This window comes from Mesoplodon densirostris, chromosome 16, assembly GCF_025265405.1.
Source record: "Mesoplodon densirostris isolate mMesDen1 chromosome 16, mMesDen1 primary haplotype, whole genome shotgun sequence".
NCBI classification, from domain to species: Eukaryota; Metazoa; Chordata; class Mammalia; order Artiodactyla; family Ziphiidae; genus Mesoplodon; species Mesoplodon densirostris.
Genome location: NC_082676.1, coordinates 2274775 through 2292532, shown reverse-complemented (window position 1 = coordinate 2292532; position 17758 = coordinate 2274775). Strand labels below are relative to the sequence as shown.

The 17758-nt window shown below is 48.6% G+C and overlaps 1 protein-coding gene across 2 annotated transcripts in view; it reads left to right on the top strand.

The window, feature by feature from the left end:
- The window catches only part of CDH4 (cadherin 4), a 559330-nt gene that overhangs the window by 521939 nt on the left and 19633 nt on the right, over positions 1 to 17758 (top strand). For both annotated transcript variants that reach the window (XM_060120472.1, XM_060120473.1), the window contains one exon: positions 8358 to 8495. In XM_060120472.1, coding sequence (XP_059976455.1) covers positions 8358 to 8495 — 138 coding nt within the window. The remainder of the gene's footprint in view (positions 1 to 8357; positions 8496 to 17758) is intronic.

Below are 17758 nucleotides of genomic sequence, written 5' to 3'. Positions count from 1 at the left end.
TTCAATTTTCTTAAATTTACTGAGGCTTGATTTGTGACCCAAGGTGTGATCTATCCTGGAGAATGTTCCATGCGCACTTGAGAAGAAAGTGTAATCTGCAGTTTTTGGATGGCGTGTCCTATAAATATCAATTAAATCTATCTGGTCTGTTGTGTCATTTAAAGCTTGTGTTCCCTTATTAATTTTCTGTTTGGATGATCTGTCCATTGGTGTAAGTGAGGTGTTGATATCCCCCACTATTACTGTGTTACTGTCGACTTCCTCTTTTATAGCTGTTAGCAGTTGCCTTATGTATTGAGGTGCTCCTATGTTGGGTGTATATATATTTATAATCATTATATCTTCTTCTTGAATTGATCCCTTGATCATTATGTAGTGTCCTTCCTTGTCTCTTGTAACATTCTTTATTTTAAAGTCTGTTTTATCTGATATGAATATTGCTGCTCCAGCTTTCTTTTGATTTCCATTTGCATGGAATATCTTTTTCCGTCCCCTCACTTTCAGTCTGTATGTGTCCCTAGGTCTGAAGTGGGTCTCTTGTAGACAGCATATAGATGGGTCTTGTTTTTGTATTCATTCAGCAAGCCTGTGTCTTTTGGTTGGATCGTTTAATCCATTCACATTTAAGGTAATTATCAACATGTATGTTCCTATCACCGTTTTCTTAATTGTTGTGGGTTTGTTTTTGTAGGTCCTTTTCTTCTCTTGTGTTGCCCACTTAGAGAAGTTCCTTTAGCATTTGTTGTAGAGCTGGTTTGGTGGTGCCGAATTCTCTTAGCTTTTGCTTGTCTGTAAAGCTTTTAATTTCTCCATTGAATCTGAATGAGATCCTTGCTGGGTAGATAATCTTGGTTGTAGTTTCTTCCCTTTCATCACTTTAAGTATATCATGCCACTCCCTTCTGGCTTGTAGAGTTTCTGCTGAGAAATCAGCTGTTAACCTTATGGGAGTTCCCTTGTATGTTATTTGTTGTTTTTCCCTTGCTGCTTTCAATAATTTTTCTTTGCCTTTAATTTTTGCCAATTTGATTACTATGTGTCTCGGCATGTTTCTCCCTGGGTTTATCCTGTATGGGACTCTCTGAGCTTCCTGGACTTGGGTGGCTATTTCCTTTCCCATGTTAGGGACGTTTTTGACTATAATGTCTTCAGATATTTTCTCGGGTCCTTTCTCTCTTCTCCTTCTGGGACCCCCTATAATGCAAATGTTGTTGTGTTTAATATTGTCCCAGAGGTCTCTTAGGCTGTCTTCATTTCTTTTCATTCTTTTTTCTTTCTTCTGTTCCATGGCAGTGAATTCCACCATTCTGTCTTCCAGGTCACTTATCCGTTATTCTGCCTCAGTTACTCTGCTGTTGATTCCTTCTAGTGTAGTTTTCATTTCAATTATTATATCGTTCATCTGTTTGTTTGTTCTTTATTTCTTCTAGGTCTTCATTAAACATTTCTTGCATCTTCTCGATCTTTGCCTCCATTCTTTTTCCGAGGTCCTGGATCACCTTCACTATCATTATTCTGAATTCTTTTTCTGGAAGGTTGCCTGTCTCCATTTCGTTGTTTTTCTGGGGTTTTATCTTGTTCCTTCATCTGGTACATAGCCCTCTGCCTTTTCATCTTGTCTATCTTTCTGTGAATGTGGTTTTTGTTCCACAGGCTGCAGGATGGTAGTTCTTCTTGCGTCTGCTGTCTGCCCTCTGGTGGATGAGGCTATCTAAGAGGCTTGTACAAGCTTCCTGATGGGAGGGACTGGTGGTGGGTAGAGCTGACTTGTTGCTCTGCTGGGCAGAGCTCAGTAAAACTTTAATCCTCTTGACTGCTGATGGGTGGGGCTGGGTCCCCTCCCTGTTGCTTGCTTGGCCTGAGGTGCCCCAGCACTGGAGCCTACCCTGCTCTTTGGTGTTGGAGGGTCTCCCGCCCTAACCCAGGTGGTCCCGTCTCAATCCTTACCTTCACTTTATGTACAGAGGCCCTATTTCCATGTTCTGAGGCTCCTGATGGGACTTAGATTTGGGTTTGTCTTTATTGCCCCCAAAGAATAACCTCTGTGATCCCTGCTGGCCGACGAGACCAGGGTGGGAACAGAGGTGGGTTGCCGAGGCCCCAGCAGCCAAGCACTGTCCGTCTCAGGCCCACCCGCCGTGGCCCATGCCTGATCCGTTTAGGGTGAAGCTGCCCGCGCCGGACAGTGGGCTCCTGCGCTGTGATTATGTGTGTTTTCTTCCCTGTGACAGCCCGTACAAAGCAGGGCCTGGGTGGCAAAGGTGAATTTGTGGTCAGATGGGAGACCCAGCTGGCTCCCTCCTGCTCTGCGTCCCCAGCTCCCACCTCCAGAACCCCCAGGCTGGCCAGAGCCTTCCACGTCGGGGCTGGCAGAGCCTGTGCGTGCCCCGCGGTGGGACTCTGGGTGCCTCAGCCCTGCGAGGGCAGCCAGCCCTGAGGTGGTCTCCCTTCAACACTGACCCCCAGGATCCCACTCCCCCATTCCTCCTGCTGAGCTCTGGAAACATCTCTGCCGCCAGACCTGTGGCGTGGGTCAGCCCAAGGGGCATCCCTGATGCCCACCCCTGTCCTATGCCCAGCTGCCCTGGGGCAGACTGGTCCAAGCTGTGCCCCCGGCCTCGCCGAGCTGTGCCCACAGACAGTCACTGCCAGTGCCCAGGGAGGGCAGCACCGTCCCCGCCACCCACAGACAGCGTGCAGGCGTGTTCTAGACCCCAGGGAGATGGCACTGAGTGTGAAGTCCTGGGCTCTGGAGCCCTGCTCGTGGGGCACGAGCTGGCGGAGGGCGGCCGCGCTGACGCTGAGAAGAGAAGCAGAGTCTCGGGAGAGCGGGCGGTCAGCAGGGGGAGCGGCCGCGGGGCAGCGTTTGTATTTTATTTGGGGAGGCAGGGAAGGCCTTGCTGATGGGGGCGAGCGGAGTGCTGGGGCAGGCGCAACAGCCCTGCACCGGCCTGGAGGGCACCGTGGCTTTGGGGGGCAGCAGGGAGGCCCCGTGGGTGGCAGCGGAGGAGAGAGCGTGCGGCCAGCGGGCCCCGCCTGCCCCGGGACGGGTGGCCTGTCGGCCTCTGCTTCTGCCCAGGGAACAGAGCCAGGACGGGTCCTAACGGAGGAGCCCTGGGACGCGCTCCGTGTCAGCCGACCAGCCGGGGTGGACCAGCCGGGGTGGACCCGCCGGGGTGGGCCAGCCGGGGTGGGGCGGGCCCCGCTCAGCCTGCGTGTCTCTCTACATGGCGAGAGGTGACGGGCAGCCACTGCGGGGGGTGTCGCGTGGCTCCGTCGGCCTGGACCCCCCCATGTGCTTCGTGCACTGGGCCTGGACGTTCACAGATGGACCTTTAAAAATACACAGTCGTGTTTAGGACTAATTTCTATTTGTGGCAGGTGATGCTCGTTTGCCATTTATAGCAGTGGCATAAACCGCTTCTAAATGTGTTTATTGAAGTACAAGAACGCCTTAGCTGTAAGGGATAATCTAAGACAGAACTGGACGGAGGGCATGGTGTCTGTCTACACTGTGGGGGTGACTCTGGCGAGGCTAGATGGCGGAGCCCTCACCACGACACCCCGACTGAGGCCACGACAGTCGGGCCCCGAGTCTGCCCTCAGGCCCCATCGGGGCCCCAGAGGGTCGGGGACAGTGGTGCTGGGAAAACATCAGCAGAATCCTGTTCTCTTCCTGCATTAGGTGCCCGGCCGTCCCACTGTTCTTCCCATGATAATGTCCCTCACAAAAAGAATGACAGTAACGGGGGACAGTCAGACCCCCTGCTGTGGCAGAGGACAGAAACCAGCTCCGACCGGATCAAACAACACAGAGGAATGACTGGCTCATGTAATTGAACACAAAGGGCGCCTTCAGGCCTAGCTGGATCCGGGATGCTCTGGGCAGGACCCTCGCCAAGGGCACGTGGGGACCTGAGGTTTGGGTTTTTTGTCGGTCCACCCACCCTGGCACTGGTACTGTCCCCAGCCTGTCGCTGCCATGTCCCAGCTGAGGCAGCAGTGACCAGAGGTGACCAGCTGCCTTTGATGGGCAAGAGGGAGGGGCACTTATTCCCTGCTGGGGTCACGAAGGAGGGACCCCTGCCCTGAGCGAGGTCCTGATGTCAAGGGCCCGATGGATTTCTGAGCATGCACCTGTCCACACACATGGAGGTGGATCCTGACCGTGCAGCTGTCGGGGGGAAGCGGGTTAAGGATGGCGCTGCCATGCCCTTGGGTACCTTCTGTGCCACATTCAGAAAGAGGCCTACTAGCATCTGGGCTGACGTCGCTGCCTGGGCAACACGGAGCCATCTGTATTCATCCGTCACAGAGGCGCCAACCCACATCAGGAATCCCAGCGGCCACTCCAGCAGCCTCTGGTTTGCTGTGTGCCACTGGGGACATCATGAGATTCAGCGTCCCCACCTGTGAGATGGGGCAGGGCCACATCACCAAAGAGTGAGCAGGAAAGGAAAGCACTTCCTAGCCCGGGACAGTCACCGTGCTTCTCCCCCTCACCTGCCCCAACACCACCCCGACCCTGGGGACCCACATCGTGCCTGTCCCCGCTTCCCTCTCTGGTGAGCGCCACACTCTCCTTTCAAGAACTGGCTCTGCTGGCACCTCCAGGGGAAGCCTCTCCCCGCTCCCTGAGTTCATTTATCTCGTGAACAGTTGAGAGGAGCTCGCCACCTCACTGGGTGGTTGTGATCCACCTGACAGAGGGAGGGGTCCCTATACATGAAGGATGGATGGATGAAGGATGTGTGGATGGGTGGATGGATGCAGGATGGATGGATGGGTGGATGGGTGGATGGATGGATGTGTGGATGGGTGGATGGGTGGATGGATGGGTGGATGGATGGGTGGATGGATGGATGGATGGGTGGATGGATGCAGGATGGATGGATGAGTACTTGGGCAGGTAGATGGACAACGGAGAGAGGAAGAAGGGAAGGAGGCAAGAGTTAATCTTTTGTGAGAAAACTTTCAAGGTATGACGTAGCGCCCAAGCAGTTGTAAGCTATTTCTTTGATTTGTTCATGTCTCCTTGGGTGCAGGTTCTAACCACGTTCACAGAAAACAACATCAGCTGTTTAGACGTGCGCTCAGTTCACGTCACGAGCACGGACCGAGTGCGTTCTGTGCACCGGCTCCAGGCTGGGCTTCCAGGGGCCCAGCCTGAGTGGGAGGCCGACCTCGGGGTGCTTTCCGTCTCCGAGGACAGTCAGGCCCATGTTTGTTGAGTGACTGTCAGAGGGGCTGACCCCAAGGACTGTGGGGCTGTGAGGAGGGCAGGTCCATTCTGTGGCGGGGGAGGGGGTCCCCTGGAGGCACCGTCACAGCTGGTTCTTGGCAGCGGGAACACGGGCCCAGCATGAGGTGGGTCCCCAGGGTCTGGCCGGTGTCAGAGCAGGTGACGGGGGAAGAGCAGTGACTGTCCTGGTCTTGGAACTGCTTTCCCACTCACGATTTCGGGCACGTGGCCCTGCCCCATCTCCCAGGTGGGGACCCTGAGCCCAGCACGGCACCAGGGCCCCTGCCCTCTTGCCCCTTTCCTAGGAGCCTGTTTAGGGGCCCCAATGTGCTCACTCTCCTCCTCCAGATATTTCAGCCCTTGAAGGGACGCCCCAGCTGTGTGCCAAGGAGCTGTTTCCTGCTCCTCTGAGAGGCTCACTCCTGGGGGAGGCCTCTTGGAATAAGAGCCGGGGGGGGGGGGCAGGAAGTTAGCACCGCCACCCCCAAGCTGCACACCGGCCCTGGGCACGTGGACTGCAGCGCTGACAGAGGTGGAGGCCAGGCATCCGTCTGGGTGGGAGACAGTGTGAGTCCCCCGAGCCACCCCCCAGCTCTGGTCCACACCCTCCACTCAGCCCTCACTCATCCTGTCACCTCTGGGCAGAACAGCCCACCACCTCCTGGAAGCCTCCCTGATTTCCCCGGCCCTCATTCCCTGAGAAGTTTGTGGCATCACCGTGTGGCCTGTCTGGGAGGTACCTGGTCTGTGATGCCTGATGTCAGAGCCTAGGGCCACCAAACGTCTTGTTTTTTTATTGAAGTACAATTGATTTACAATGTTGTGTTAGTTTGAGGTGTGCCGCAAAGTGATTCAGTTATACGTATATAAAGCCATATATCCTTTTTCATATTCTTTCCCATTATGGTTTATTACAGGATATCGAATATAATTCCGTGCGCCATACAGTAGGAACTTGTTGATTATCTATTTTATATACAGTAGTGTGAATCTGTTAATCCCAAACTCCTAATTTATCCCTCCCCTCCCTTTCCCCTTTGCTAAGTTTGTTTTCTGTGTCTGTGAGTCTGTTTCTGTTTTGTAAATAAGTTTATTTGTACCTTTTTTTTTAAGATTCCACATATAAGTGATATCATATGATACTTGTCTTTCTCTGACTTACTTCACTTAGTATGATCACCTCTAGGCCCATCCATGTTGCTGTAAATGGTATCATTTCATTCTTTTTTATGGCTGAGTAGTATTCCATGTATATATGTACCACATCTTCTTTATCCATTCATCTGTCCATGGACATTTAAGTTGCTTTCATGTCTTGGCTATTGTATACAGTGCTGCCGTGGACATTGGGGTGCGCATGTATCTTTTCAGGTTATGGTTTTCTCTGGGTATATGCCCAGGAGTGGGATCGCAGGATCATACAGTAACTCTATTTTTAGTTTTTTTAAGGAACCTCCATACTGTTCTCCATTGGTTGTACCAATTTACATTCTCACCAACAGTGTAGGAGGGTTCCCTTTTCTCCACACCCTCTCCAGCATTTGTTGTTTGTAGACTTTTTGATGATGGCCATTCTGACTGCTGTGAGGTGGTATCTCTTTGTAATTTTGATTTGCATTTCTCTAATAATTAGCGACGTTGAGCATCTTTTCACGTGCCTCTTGGCCATTTATATGTCTTCTTTGGAGAAATGTCTATTTAGGTCTTCTGTGCATTTTTTGATTGGGTTGTTTGGTTTTTTGTTATTGAGTTGTGAGCTGTTTGTATATTTTGGAGATTAAGCCCTTGTCGGTCGGTCGCATCATTTGCAAATATTTGCTGGCAGTCTGTAGGTTGTCTTTTCATTTTGTTTATCATTTCCTTTGCTGTGCAAAAGCTAACATTTGTTTATTTTTGCTTTTATTTCTATTGCCTGGGGAGACTGACCTAAGAAAACGTTGCTACGATTTATGTCAGAGAATGGTTTGCCTATGTTCTCTTCTAGTTTTATGGTGTCACGTCTAAGTCTTCAAGCCATTTTGAGTTTATTTATGTGTATGGTGTGAGAGGGAGTGTTCTAATTTCATTGATTTACACGCGGCTGTCCTGCTTTCCCCACATGGGCTGTGGGTCTGGGAAGGAGAGAGGGAGATGGAGGGACTCATGGATGGAGGAGTGGATGGAGGGAGGGAGAGAGAGTGGCAGTTTGTGACCGTCTGCTGTTTATAGTTCCTGCCAGAGCCCCCAGGGATCCTGAGCACATTTCCCAGAATCATGGGGCTGAGAAGTGGGCTCTTCCCTGAACCTCTCAGGGGAGGGGGACTTGGGATCATTCATTCCTCAGAAGGTCCCTTTCTGCCCTGGACCCCAGAACCCTCCCTCCCTAATGGTGCCAGTGAGAGGTGGGCTGTGGTCCCAGCAGAGAGCTGCCCACCAGGCTCGTCCTCACCTGTCACAGTGGAAACACCTGTGGCCTCTGCTCAGAACAAGGGTGTGGAAAGGCCCCCTCTGCTGACCTGGGGTTGCTGCACCAGTGGGTCCAGGTGAGGGCTGGGGGGCCCCTTCAGCGCCCAGTGAAATTTGCCGTCCCCATGAAGCATCATTTGCCTTTTAAAATTCACACCTGCATCTGAACGCTAACCAGTCCTTCCAGGCTGTGTTCAGACACATAGTGTGCTGGTGTCTGTGTGCCTGCAGAGAGAGGGGAGACGGCTTGACTTCCCTTCTCCTGTTTGAATTTCTGGACTGAGGCTGAACTAGACACTGAGGATGCTAAAGAAATGAGGTCCCTGCAGACACACGTCTGGGGGTTGCCCCTCTTTCCAAACTGTCCACCCCTGGTCTGCCAAACCCAGCACAGCGTGCTGTGTGGTCCAGGCCCCCTTTTCCTTCTTTCTACCTCGATCTACACCCGTGGAAGCCAGGCACTGAGATGTAGGCAGAGACCTCGCCACCCACCACAAGTGAGAACTTTCTTCTGCCAGGTCACCTGCCGAGCGCCCTGCAGCCAGCACCCCGGGGCAGGAAGGGGACCCCGCTGAGTCCGTCCAGGGAACGTATTTCTTTAATGAAAGTATAAACAGCCTGTAAACTAAAACCCAAACTGATGCTCTGTTCCTCCCCTCATCCCCTTCTAGAAAGTTCAGCAGTACACAGTCATTGTTCAAGCCACAGACATGGAAGGAAACCTGAACTATGGCCTCTCCAACACGGCCACAGCCATCATCACGGTGACAGACGTGAACGACAACCCACCCGAGTTCACTGCCAGCACGGTGAGTGCACGTCCCCTCGGAGACAGTTCCCGGGCGTTTGGGTTGCTTCTCTCTCTGCTGCCACCTGATGGAAGGAGCTTGACAGACAAATAGACAGGCTGTTAACAAAGGCCCCGAGTGGCGGGGGTCTGAGCGAGAGAGGAGCTCCAGGGGTCTGCAGGCCCCGATACTGAGCACTGGCTGCCACCTGGAGAGGCTCCCAGGACACTCCTCCTGAATCCGGAGGAGTTGGCCAGCGGTGTTTGGGCTCCAGGGTCCGCCAGTGTGGGGTGTGTGCATGGCTGCGTGCAAGGCAGGGCTGTCTGGGGATGCCTGGGGACAGGGCAGGTCCCTGTGGCAGGACCGTAGCTGGCCCACCATCAGCAGGGGGGCAGCGGGGCGTGGGGACACATTGTACGTCCTGCCCCTTCAGGCACGGCTGGCGGGCTGGGACCAGGCCACGTGCCAGGCTGCCCAGAACCTAAATGACCACAGGAACGCCCTAGCGGCAGAGCTGAGGGATCACAGAGCCACGAGCCACCGGCTCCCACTTCCTCTGAATCCCAGAGGAGCTGCGCCTTTGGGGCCACGCCCCCCGGAGTGGGGCTGCTGACAGGATGGGAACATATACCCACCCTGTGGGTGCCCGTCCAGAAATGCGGCAGATGCAGGGGACCAGATGGGCAGGGGGGAGGGTCAGCGAGGACTCCCAGGGCAGTGCTGGGAGGTGGAGGCCGCCCCTCCCCCCAGGGGGTCAGGGCTGCCTTCTCTGAGCCTCACCCCCACCCCCGTGGCACCGAGTGGATGAGAGAGTAACAGCAGTAACAGTAACAAGAGAACTGGAGCGCGAGGCAAGCTGTGGAGCTACCCCCCGCCCCGCTCCACCAGGCAGCAGCCTGGGCTTCCTGGTCAACCTCTGGTCCCCACCAGCCCCATGAGGCTCGGGACCCAGTTATGGAGGAGGATGCTGAGGCTCAGAGAGGCTAAGTCACTTGTCCAGAGCCACTCAGCCCACTAGTGGAGCAGCTGGGGTTGAGCCCCAGAAGCTGTGCTCTCATGCCACAGTGTGGGGGTGGGTACAGAGAGGAGACCCCTCATTCTCCCAGTGTGGGTGGGCCAGCTTGCCGTGAAGGCATCTCTCAGGTCAGAGCCCCTCGCAGGGAGCCCCACCACAGCGTCCCCGCGTGCCCTCATCCTGCTTCCCCACCACCCTGCAACAGGCTCCAAATTCTGGAGTCCCCAAATCCCACATCCCTGCAATGAGGCATCTCAGAGTCCTAGGCTCTGTGTCCGGCTGGACCAAGCCAGAGGAGGGCAGCCTCAGCCATGAGGGCACAGCGCCATCTGGTGGGAAGATGGCAGGTCACCTCACCTGAGAGGGAGCTGCTCAGGCCTCTGCCCCCTGGTTAGGTGGGATGGCTTCCGTTCTGTTTGCTCTCCATGGGCAGTGGCAGGAAGGGCTCGGGAGCAGCGTCCCAGGGGGTCTGGACATGAGGAGAGCAGCTCATTGCTCGCTGCACTGAGGTCTGATGTGCCTACAGTATGAGGCGCAAATCTTGAGTGAAACCTTCCCCCTGGCCGGCAGCAACCCAGGCCCATCGTCCAAGGTGAGCTTTACCTGTGCTAGGACGTCATATAAACGGAGTCACACAGAACACACGATTCCCTGTAGCCTCCCATCCTGTGGCATAAGGCCTCTGGGATCCTTCTTTGTTGTTGTATCAGTTCAGTCAGATAGGGCCCCGCCCATCTGGGTTTTTTCTGTTCTCAGCTTGGACCCTTTGGAACTTTTAGGAACAAGTTTTCATTGCCTCACCTGGCTTCACTTAATCATTATCTATCTCTTTTTTAAAAATTAGCTTGAGTATGTGGTTAGGTAATTGACACACACGGTACAGCACCTTAAAAGGTATAAAATGACTTACTTTGAGGAGGAGCCCCTTGTGTTTTCACTCTGACCCTTGCGTTGTTTTTGGTTTTTCCGCTTATATGTCTTGAAGACCTTTCCATATCCACAGATTCCGAACGGCCTTGGAATTTTTTCAGCATGTGTTTAGAAATAATTTCAAACTCACAGAAAAGTTGCAAGAATAGAAACAGGGAAAAGAATAGCCTCACAGAGAGAAGACAAGATGGTAGAGTAGAAGGCCTTGAGCTCGCCTCCTAACACAAAAGCACCGAAATCACAACTAGCTGCTGAACAGTCAGTCATCAATAAAAAAGAAAGACTGGGGCTGCCCTGGTGGCGCCGTGGTTAAGAATCGCCTGCCAATGCAGGGGACACAGGTTCGAGCCCTGGTCCGGGAAGATCCCACATGTCGCGGAGCAACTGAGGCTGTGCGCCTGGAGCCCACGCTCCGCAACAGAAAGCCACCACAGTGAGAAGCCCGTGCACCACAATGAAGAGTAGCCCCCGCTCGCCACAACTAGAGAAAGCCCACGTGCAGCAATGAAGACCCAACGCAGCCAAAAATAAAATAAATTTAAAAAAATAAAAAAGACTGGACCCAGCCAAAAAAGATAGTCTACATCCAAGGATATAAAGAAGAAACCACAACAAGATGGTAGGAGGGGCACACTCAGAATATTATCAAATCCCATACCCCCTGGGTGGGCAGTTCACAAACTGGAGAATAATTATATCACAGGAGTGAGAGTTCTGAGCCCCAATCAGGCTCCCCAGCCTGGGGGTCTGGCATCAGGAGGAGGAGCTCCCAGAGCATTTGGTTTTGAAAGCCAACAGGGCCTGACTGCAGGAGCTCCACTGGACTCCACAGCTCCACAGGGAAGCAGAGAGCCCACTCTTGGAGGATGCACAAAAGGTATGACATGTACTGGCTCCCCAGGGCAAGAGCAGTGACTTCATAGGACACGGGGCTGGATCTACCTGCTGCTCTTTTTTTTTTTGCGGTATGTGGGCCTCTCACCGTTGTGGCCTCTCCCATTGCGGAGCTCAGGCTCCGGACGCGCAGGCTCAGCAGCCATGGCTCACGGGCCTAGTTGCTCCGCGGCATGTGGGATCTTCCCGGACCGGGGCACAAACCCGTGTCCCCTGCATCGGCAGGCGGACTCTCAACCACTGCGCCACCAGGGAAGCCCTCCCTGCTGCTCTTGATGGGTCTCCTGGGGAGGCAGGGTATGGCTGTGGCTCTCCCTGGGGATGTGGACACTGGTGGTGGCGATGTCCGGGAGTGTATGTGAACTGTCGAGGAGGCAGACATCTCACCAGCACCAAGACCCGGCCCCACCCAACAGCCTGGCTCCAGCACCGGGATGCCTCAGGCCAAGCAACCAGCAGGGCAGGAACTCAGCCTCACTCACCAGCAGACAGGCTGCCTAAAGACTTCCTGAGCCACAGCCACCCCTAGACACACCCCTTGACACAGCCCTGCCCACCAGAGGGACAAGACCCAGCTCCACCCCCACAGTGGGCAGGCACCAGTCCCTCCCACCAGGAAGCCTGCACAAGCCCTACAAGCCCCTTAGACCAGCCTCACCCACCAGAGGGCAGACACCAGCAGCAAGAGGAAATACAACCCTGCAGCCTGCGGACGGAAACTGCAATCACAGAAAGTTAGTTAGACAAAATGAGATGGCAGAGGAATATATCCCAGACGAAGGAACAAGGTAAAACCCCAGAAGAACAACTAAGTGAAGTGGAGATAGGCAATCTACCAGAGAAAGACTTCAGAGTAATGAGCATAAAGATGATCCAAGATCTCGGAAAAAGCATGGATGCACAGAGTGAGAAGATACAAGAAATTTTTAACAAAGAATTAGAAAATATAAAGAACAACCAGAATTGAAGAATATAATAACTGAAATGAAAAATACACTAGAAGGAATCCATAGCAGACTAAATAAGGCAGAAGAATGGGTAAGTGAGCTGTAAGACAGAATGGGGCAAATCACCACTGTGGAACAGGATAAAGAAAAAAGAATGAAAAGAAAGAAGGACAGGTTAAGAGACCTCTGGGACAACATTCAACACACCAACATTTGCATTATAGGGGTCCCAGAAGGAGAAAAGAGAGAAAGAGCCTGAGAAAATATTTGAAGAGATAATAGCTGAAAATTTCCCTAACATGGGAAGGTAAACAGTCACCCAAGTCTAGGAAGCACCGAGTGTCTGATACAGGATAAACCCAAGAGGAACATGCCAAGACACATAGAAATCAAACTGACAAAAATTAAAGACAGAGAAAATATTAAAAGCAACAAATAACATACAAAGGAATCCTCATAAGATTATCAGCTGAATTTTTTCAGCAGAGACTATGCAGGCCAGAAGGGAGTGGCAGGATATATTTAAAGTGATGAAAAAACCTACAAGCAAGAATACTCTGCCTAGCAAGGCTCTCATTTTATAGACAAGCTTTATAGACAAGCAAAAGCTAAGAGAATTCAGCACCTCCAAACCAGCTTTACAACAGACACTAAAGGAACTTCTCTAAGTGGAAAAGAAAAGGCCACAACTAGAAACAAGAAAATGATGAAATGGGAAAGCTCACCAGTAAAGGCAAACATACAGTAAAGGTAGGAAATCATCCACACACAAGTATGATATCAACACCAGCAGTCGTGAGAAGAGAATACAAATGCAGGATACTGGAAGTGTGTTTGAAATTAAGAGATCAGCAATTTAAAACAATCATATATTGATATAGATTGCTATATCAAAACCTCATGGTAACCACAAACCAAAAATCTATAATAGATATACACACAAAAAAGAAATCCAAACACAACACTAAAGATAGTCATCAAATCATAAGAGAGAACAAAAGAAGAAAGGAAGAAAAAAGACCTACAAAAACAAATCCAAAACAATTAACAAAATGCCAATAAGAACATACATATCAATAATTACCTTAAGTGGGGGCTTCCCTGGTGGCGCAGTGGTTGAGGGTCTGCCTGCCGATGCAGGGGACACGGGTTCCTGCCCCGGTCTGTGAGGATCCCACATGCCGCGGAGCAGCTGGGCCCGTGAGCCATGGCTGCTGAGCCTGCGCATCCGGAGCCTGTGCTGTGCAATGGGAGAGGCCACAGCAGTGAGAGGCCTGCATACCACAAAAATAATAATAATAATAACAGTTACCTTAAATGTAAATGGCTTAAATGCTCCAACCAAAAGATGTGGACTGGCTGAATGGATACAAAAACAAGACCCATATATATGTTGTCTACAAGAGACCCACTTCAGACCTAGAGACACATACAGACTGAAAAGGGGGTGGAAAAAGGTATTCCATGCAAATGGAAATCAAAAGAAAGCTGGAGTAGCAATACTCATATCAGATAAAATGGACTTTAAAATAAAGACTACTGCAAGAGACAAAGGAGGACACTACATAATGATCAAGGGATCGATCCAAGAAGAAGATATAACAATTGTAAATATATATGCACCCAACATAGGAGCACCTCAATAATATAAGGCAAATGTTAACAGACATAAAAGGAGAAATTGACAGTAAACAAATAATAGTGGGGGACTTCAATGCCCCACTTACATCAATGGACAGATCATCCAGACAGAAAATCAATAAGGAAACACAAGCCTTAAATGACACATTAGACCAGATGCACTTAATTGATATCTATAGAGCATTCTATCCGAAAGCAGCAGAATACACATTCTTTTCAAGTGCACACGGAACATTCTCCAGGATAGATCACGTGCTGGGCCACAGAGTGAGCCTCAGTAAATTTAGGAAAATTGAAATCATACCAAGCATCTTTTCCAACCACAACACTATAAGATTAGAAATCAACTACAAGGAAAAAAAACTGCAAAAAAACACTAACACATGGAGGCTACGCAATATGCTAGTGAACAACCAATGGATCACTGAAGAAATCAAAGAGGAAATCAAAAAATACCTAGAGACAAAAGAAAATGAAAACACTATGATCCAAAAGCTATGGAATGCAGCAAAAGCAGTTCTAAGAGGAAAGTTTATAGCGATACAAGCTTACCTCAGGAAAAAGAAAAATCTCAAACAACCTAACCTTACATTAAAGCAACTAAAAAAGAAGAACAAACAAAACCCAAAGTTAGTAGAAGGAAAGAAATGATAAAGATCAGAGCAGAAATAAATGAAATAGAGACTAAGAAAACCATAAAAAATAATCATTTAAAGTAAAAGCTGGTTCTTTGAAAAGATAAACAAAATTAATAAAACTTTAGCAAGACCCATCAAGAAAAAAAGGGAGAGTACTCAAATCAATAAAATTAGAAATGAAAAAGGAGACATTACAACTGACACCACAGAAATACAAAGGACCACAAGAGACTACTACAGGCAACTATAGGGCAATAAATTGGACAACCTGGAAGAAATGAACAAATTCTTAGAAAGGTACAATCTCCCAAACTGAACCAGGAAGAAATAGAAAATATGAACAGACCAGTTACAAGTACTGAAATGGAATCTGTGATTTAAAAACTCCCAACAAACAAAAGTCCAGGACTAGATGGTTTCACAGGTGCAATGTATCAAACATTTAGAAAAGAGTTAACACCTATCCCTCTGAAACTATTCCAAAAAATTGCAGAAGAAGGAACATTTCCAAACTCATTCTATGAGGCCACCATCACTCTGATACCAAAACCAGACAAAAATACTTCCAAAAAAAAGAAAATTACAGGCCAATATCACTGATGAACACAGACGCAAAAATCCTCAACAAAACACTAGCAAACCGAATCCAACAAAACATTAAAAGGATCATACACCATGATCAAGTGGGATCCATCCCAGGGATGCAAGGATTTTTCAATATCTGCAAATCAATCAGTGTGATACACCACATTAACAAATTGAAGAATAAAAACCATACGATCGTCTCAGTAGATGCAGAAAAAACTTCTGATAAAATTCAACACCCATTTATGTTTAAAAAAAAATGTCCAGAACGTAGGCATAGAGGGAACCTACCTCAACATAATAAAGGCCATATATGACAAACCCACAGCTAACATCATCACAGCTGAAAGCATTTCCTCTAAGATCAAGAACAAGACAAAGGGACTTCCCTGGTGGTGCAGTGGTTAAGAATCTACCTGCCAATGCAGGGGACACGGGTTCAAGCCCTGGTGTGGGAATATCCCATATGCCACGGAGCAACTAAGCCCGTGTGCCACAACTACTGAGCCCACATGCCACAACTACTGAAGCCCATGCGCCTAGAGCCTGTGCTCTGCAACAAGAGAAATCACTGCAATGAGAAGCCCACACACCACAGCAAGAGTAGCCCCTGCTCGCCTCAACTAGAGAAAGCCTGTGCACAGCAACAAAGACCCAATGCAGCCAAAAATAAAATAAAAATAAATTTTAAAAGAACAAGACAAGGATGTCCACTCTTGCCACTTTTATTCAGCATAGTTTTCGAAGTCCTAGCCACAACAATTGGAAAAGAAAAAGAAATAAAAGGGATCCAAACTGGAAAAGAAGAAGCAAAACTGTCACCATTTTCAGATGACATTACACTATACATTGAGAATCCTAAAGATGCTACCAGAAAACTACTAGAGCTCATCAGTGAATCTGGTAAAGTTGCAGGATACAAAATTAATACACAGAAATCTGTTGCATTTCTATACACTAACAACAGAAGATCAGAAAGGGAAATTAAGGAAACAATCCCATTTACCATGGCATCAAAAAGAATAAAATACCCAGGGATGAACCTACCTAAGGAGGAAAGAAAAAAAAAAAAAAAAAAAAAACTGTACTCCAAAAACTGTAAGATGCTGATGAAAGAAACTGAAGATGACATAAACAGATGGAAGCATATACCAAGTTCTTGGATTGGGAGAATCAATACTGTCAAAATGACTATACTACCCAAGGTAATCTACAGACTCAGTGAAATCCCTATCAAATTACCTATGGTATTTTTCACAGAACTAGAACAAAAAGTTTTAAAATTTGTATGAAAACGCAGAAGACCCCGAATAGCCAAAGCAATCTTAAGAAAGAAAAACAGAGCTGGAGGAATCAGGCTCCCTGACTTCAGACTATACTACAAAGCTACAGTAATCAAAACAGCATGGTACTTGCACAAAAACAGAAATGTAGATCAATGGAACAGGATAGAAAGCCCACAAATAAACCCACACACCTATGGTCAATTAATCTACGACAAAGAAGGCAAGAATATACAAGGGAGAAAAGACAATCTCTTCAGTAAGTAGTGCTGGGGAAACTGTACAGCTACATGTAAAAGAATGAAATTAGAACATTCTCTAACAATATACAAAAAATAAATTCAAAATGGATTAAAGACTTCAACATAAGACCGGATACTATAAAACTCCTAGAGGAAAACATAGGGAGGACACCCTTTGACATATCGCAGCAATACATCTTTGGATCCATCTTCCAGAGTAATGAAAACAAAAACAAAAATAAAACACGTGGGACCTAATTAAACTTAAGAGCTTTTGCGTAGCAAAGGAAACCATAAAGAAAACGAAAAGACAACCTATGGGATGGGAGAAAATATTTTCAAATGAAGCGACTGACAAGGGATTCATCTCCAAAATACACAAACAGCTCATGCAGCTCAATATCAAGAAAACCCAATCAAAAAATGGGCAGAAGACCTAAGTAGAAATTTCTCCAAAGAAGACATACAGATGGCAAAAAGGCACATGAAAAGATGTTCAACATCACTAATTAGAGAAATGCAAATCAAAACTGCAATGAAGTATCACCTCACACCAGTTAGAATGGAAATCACCAGAAAATCTACAAACAGCAAATGCTGGAGAGGGTGTGGAGAAAAGGGAACCCTCTTGCACTGTTGGTGGGAATGTAAATTGGTGTAGCCACTATGAAGAACAGTATGGAGGTTCCTTAAAAAAATGAATATAGAACTACCATATGACCCAGCGATCCCACTCCTGGGCATTTATCTGGAGAAAACCATAATGTGAAAAGATACATGCACCCTAGTGTTCACTGCAGCACCATTTACAATAGCCAAGACATGGAAGCAACCTAAATGTCCATCGACAGATGAATGGATAAAGAAGATATGGTACATATATACAATGGAATATTACTCAGCTATAAAAAAAGAATGAAATAATGCCATTTGCAGCAACATGGATGGACCTAGAGATGATCATAGTAAGTGAAGTCAGACAGAGAAAGACAAATATCATATGATATCACTTATATATGGAAACTAAAAGAATGATACAAATGAACTTATTTACAAAACAGAAACAGACTCGTAGACATAGAAAACAAACTTATGGTTACCAAAGGGCC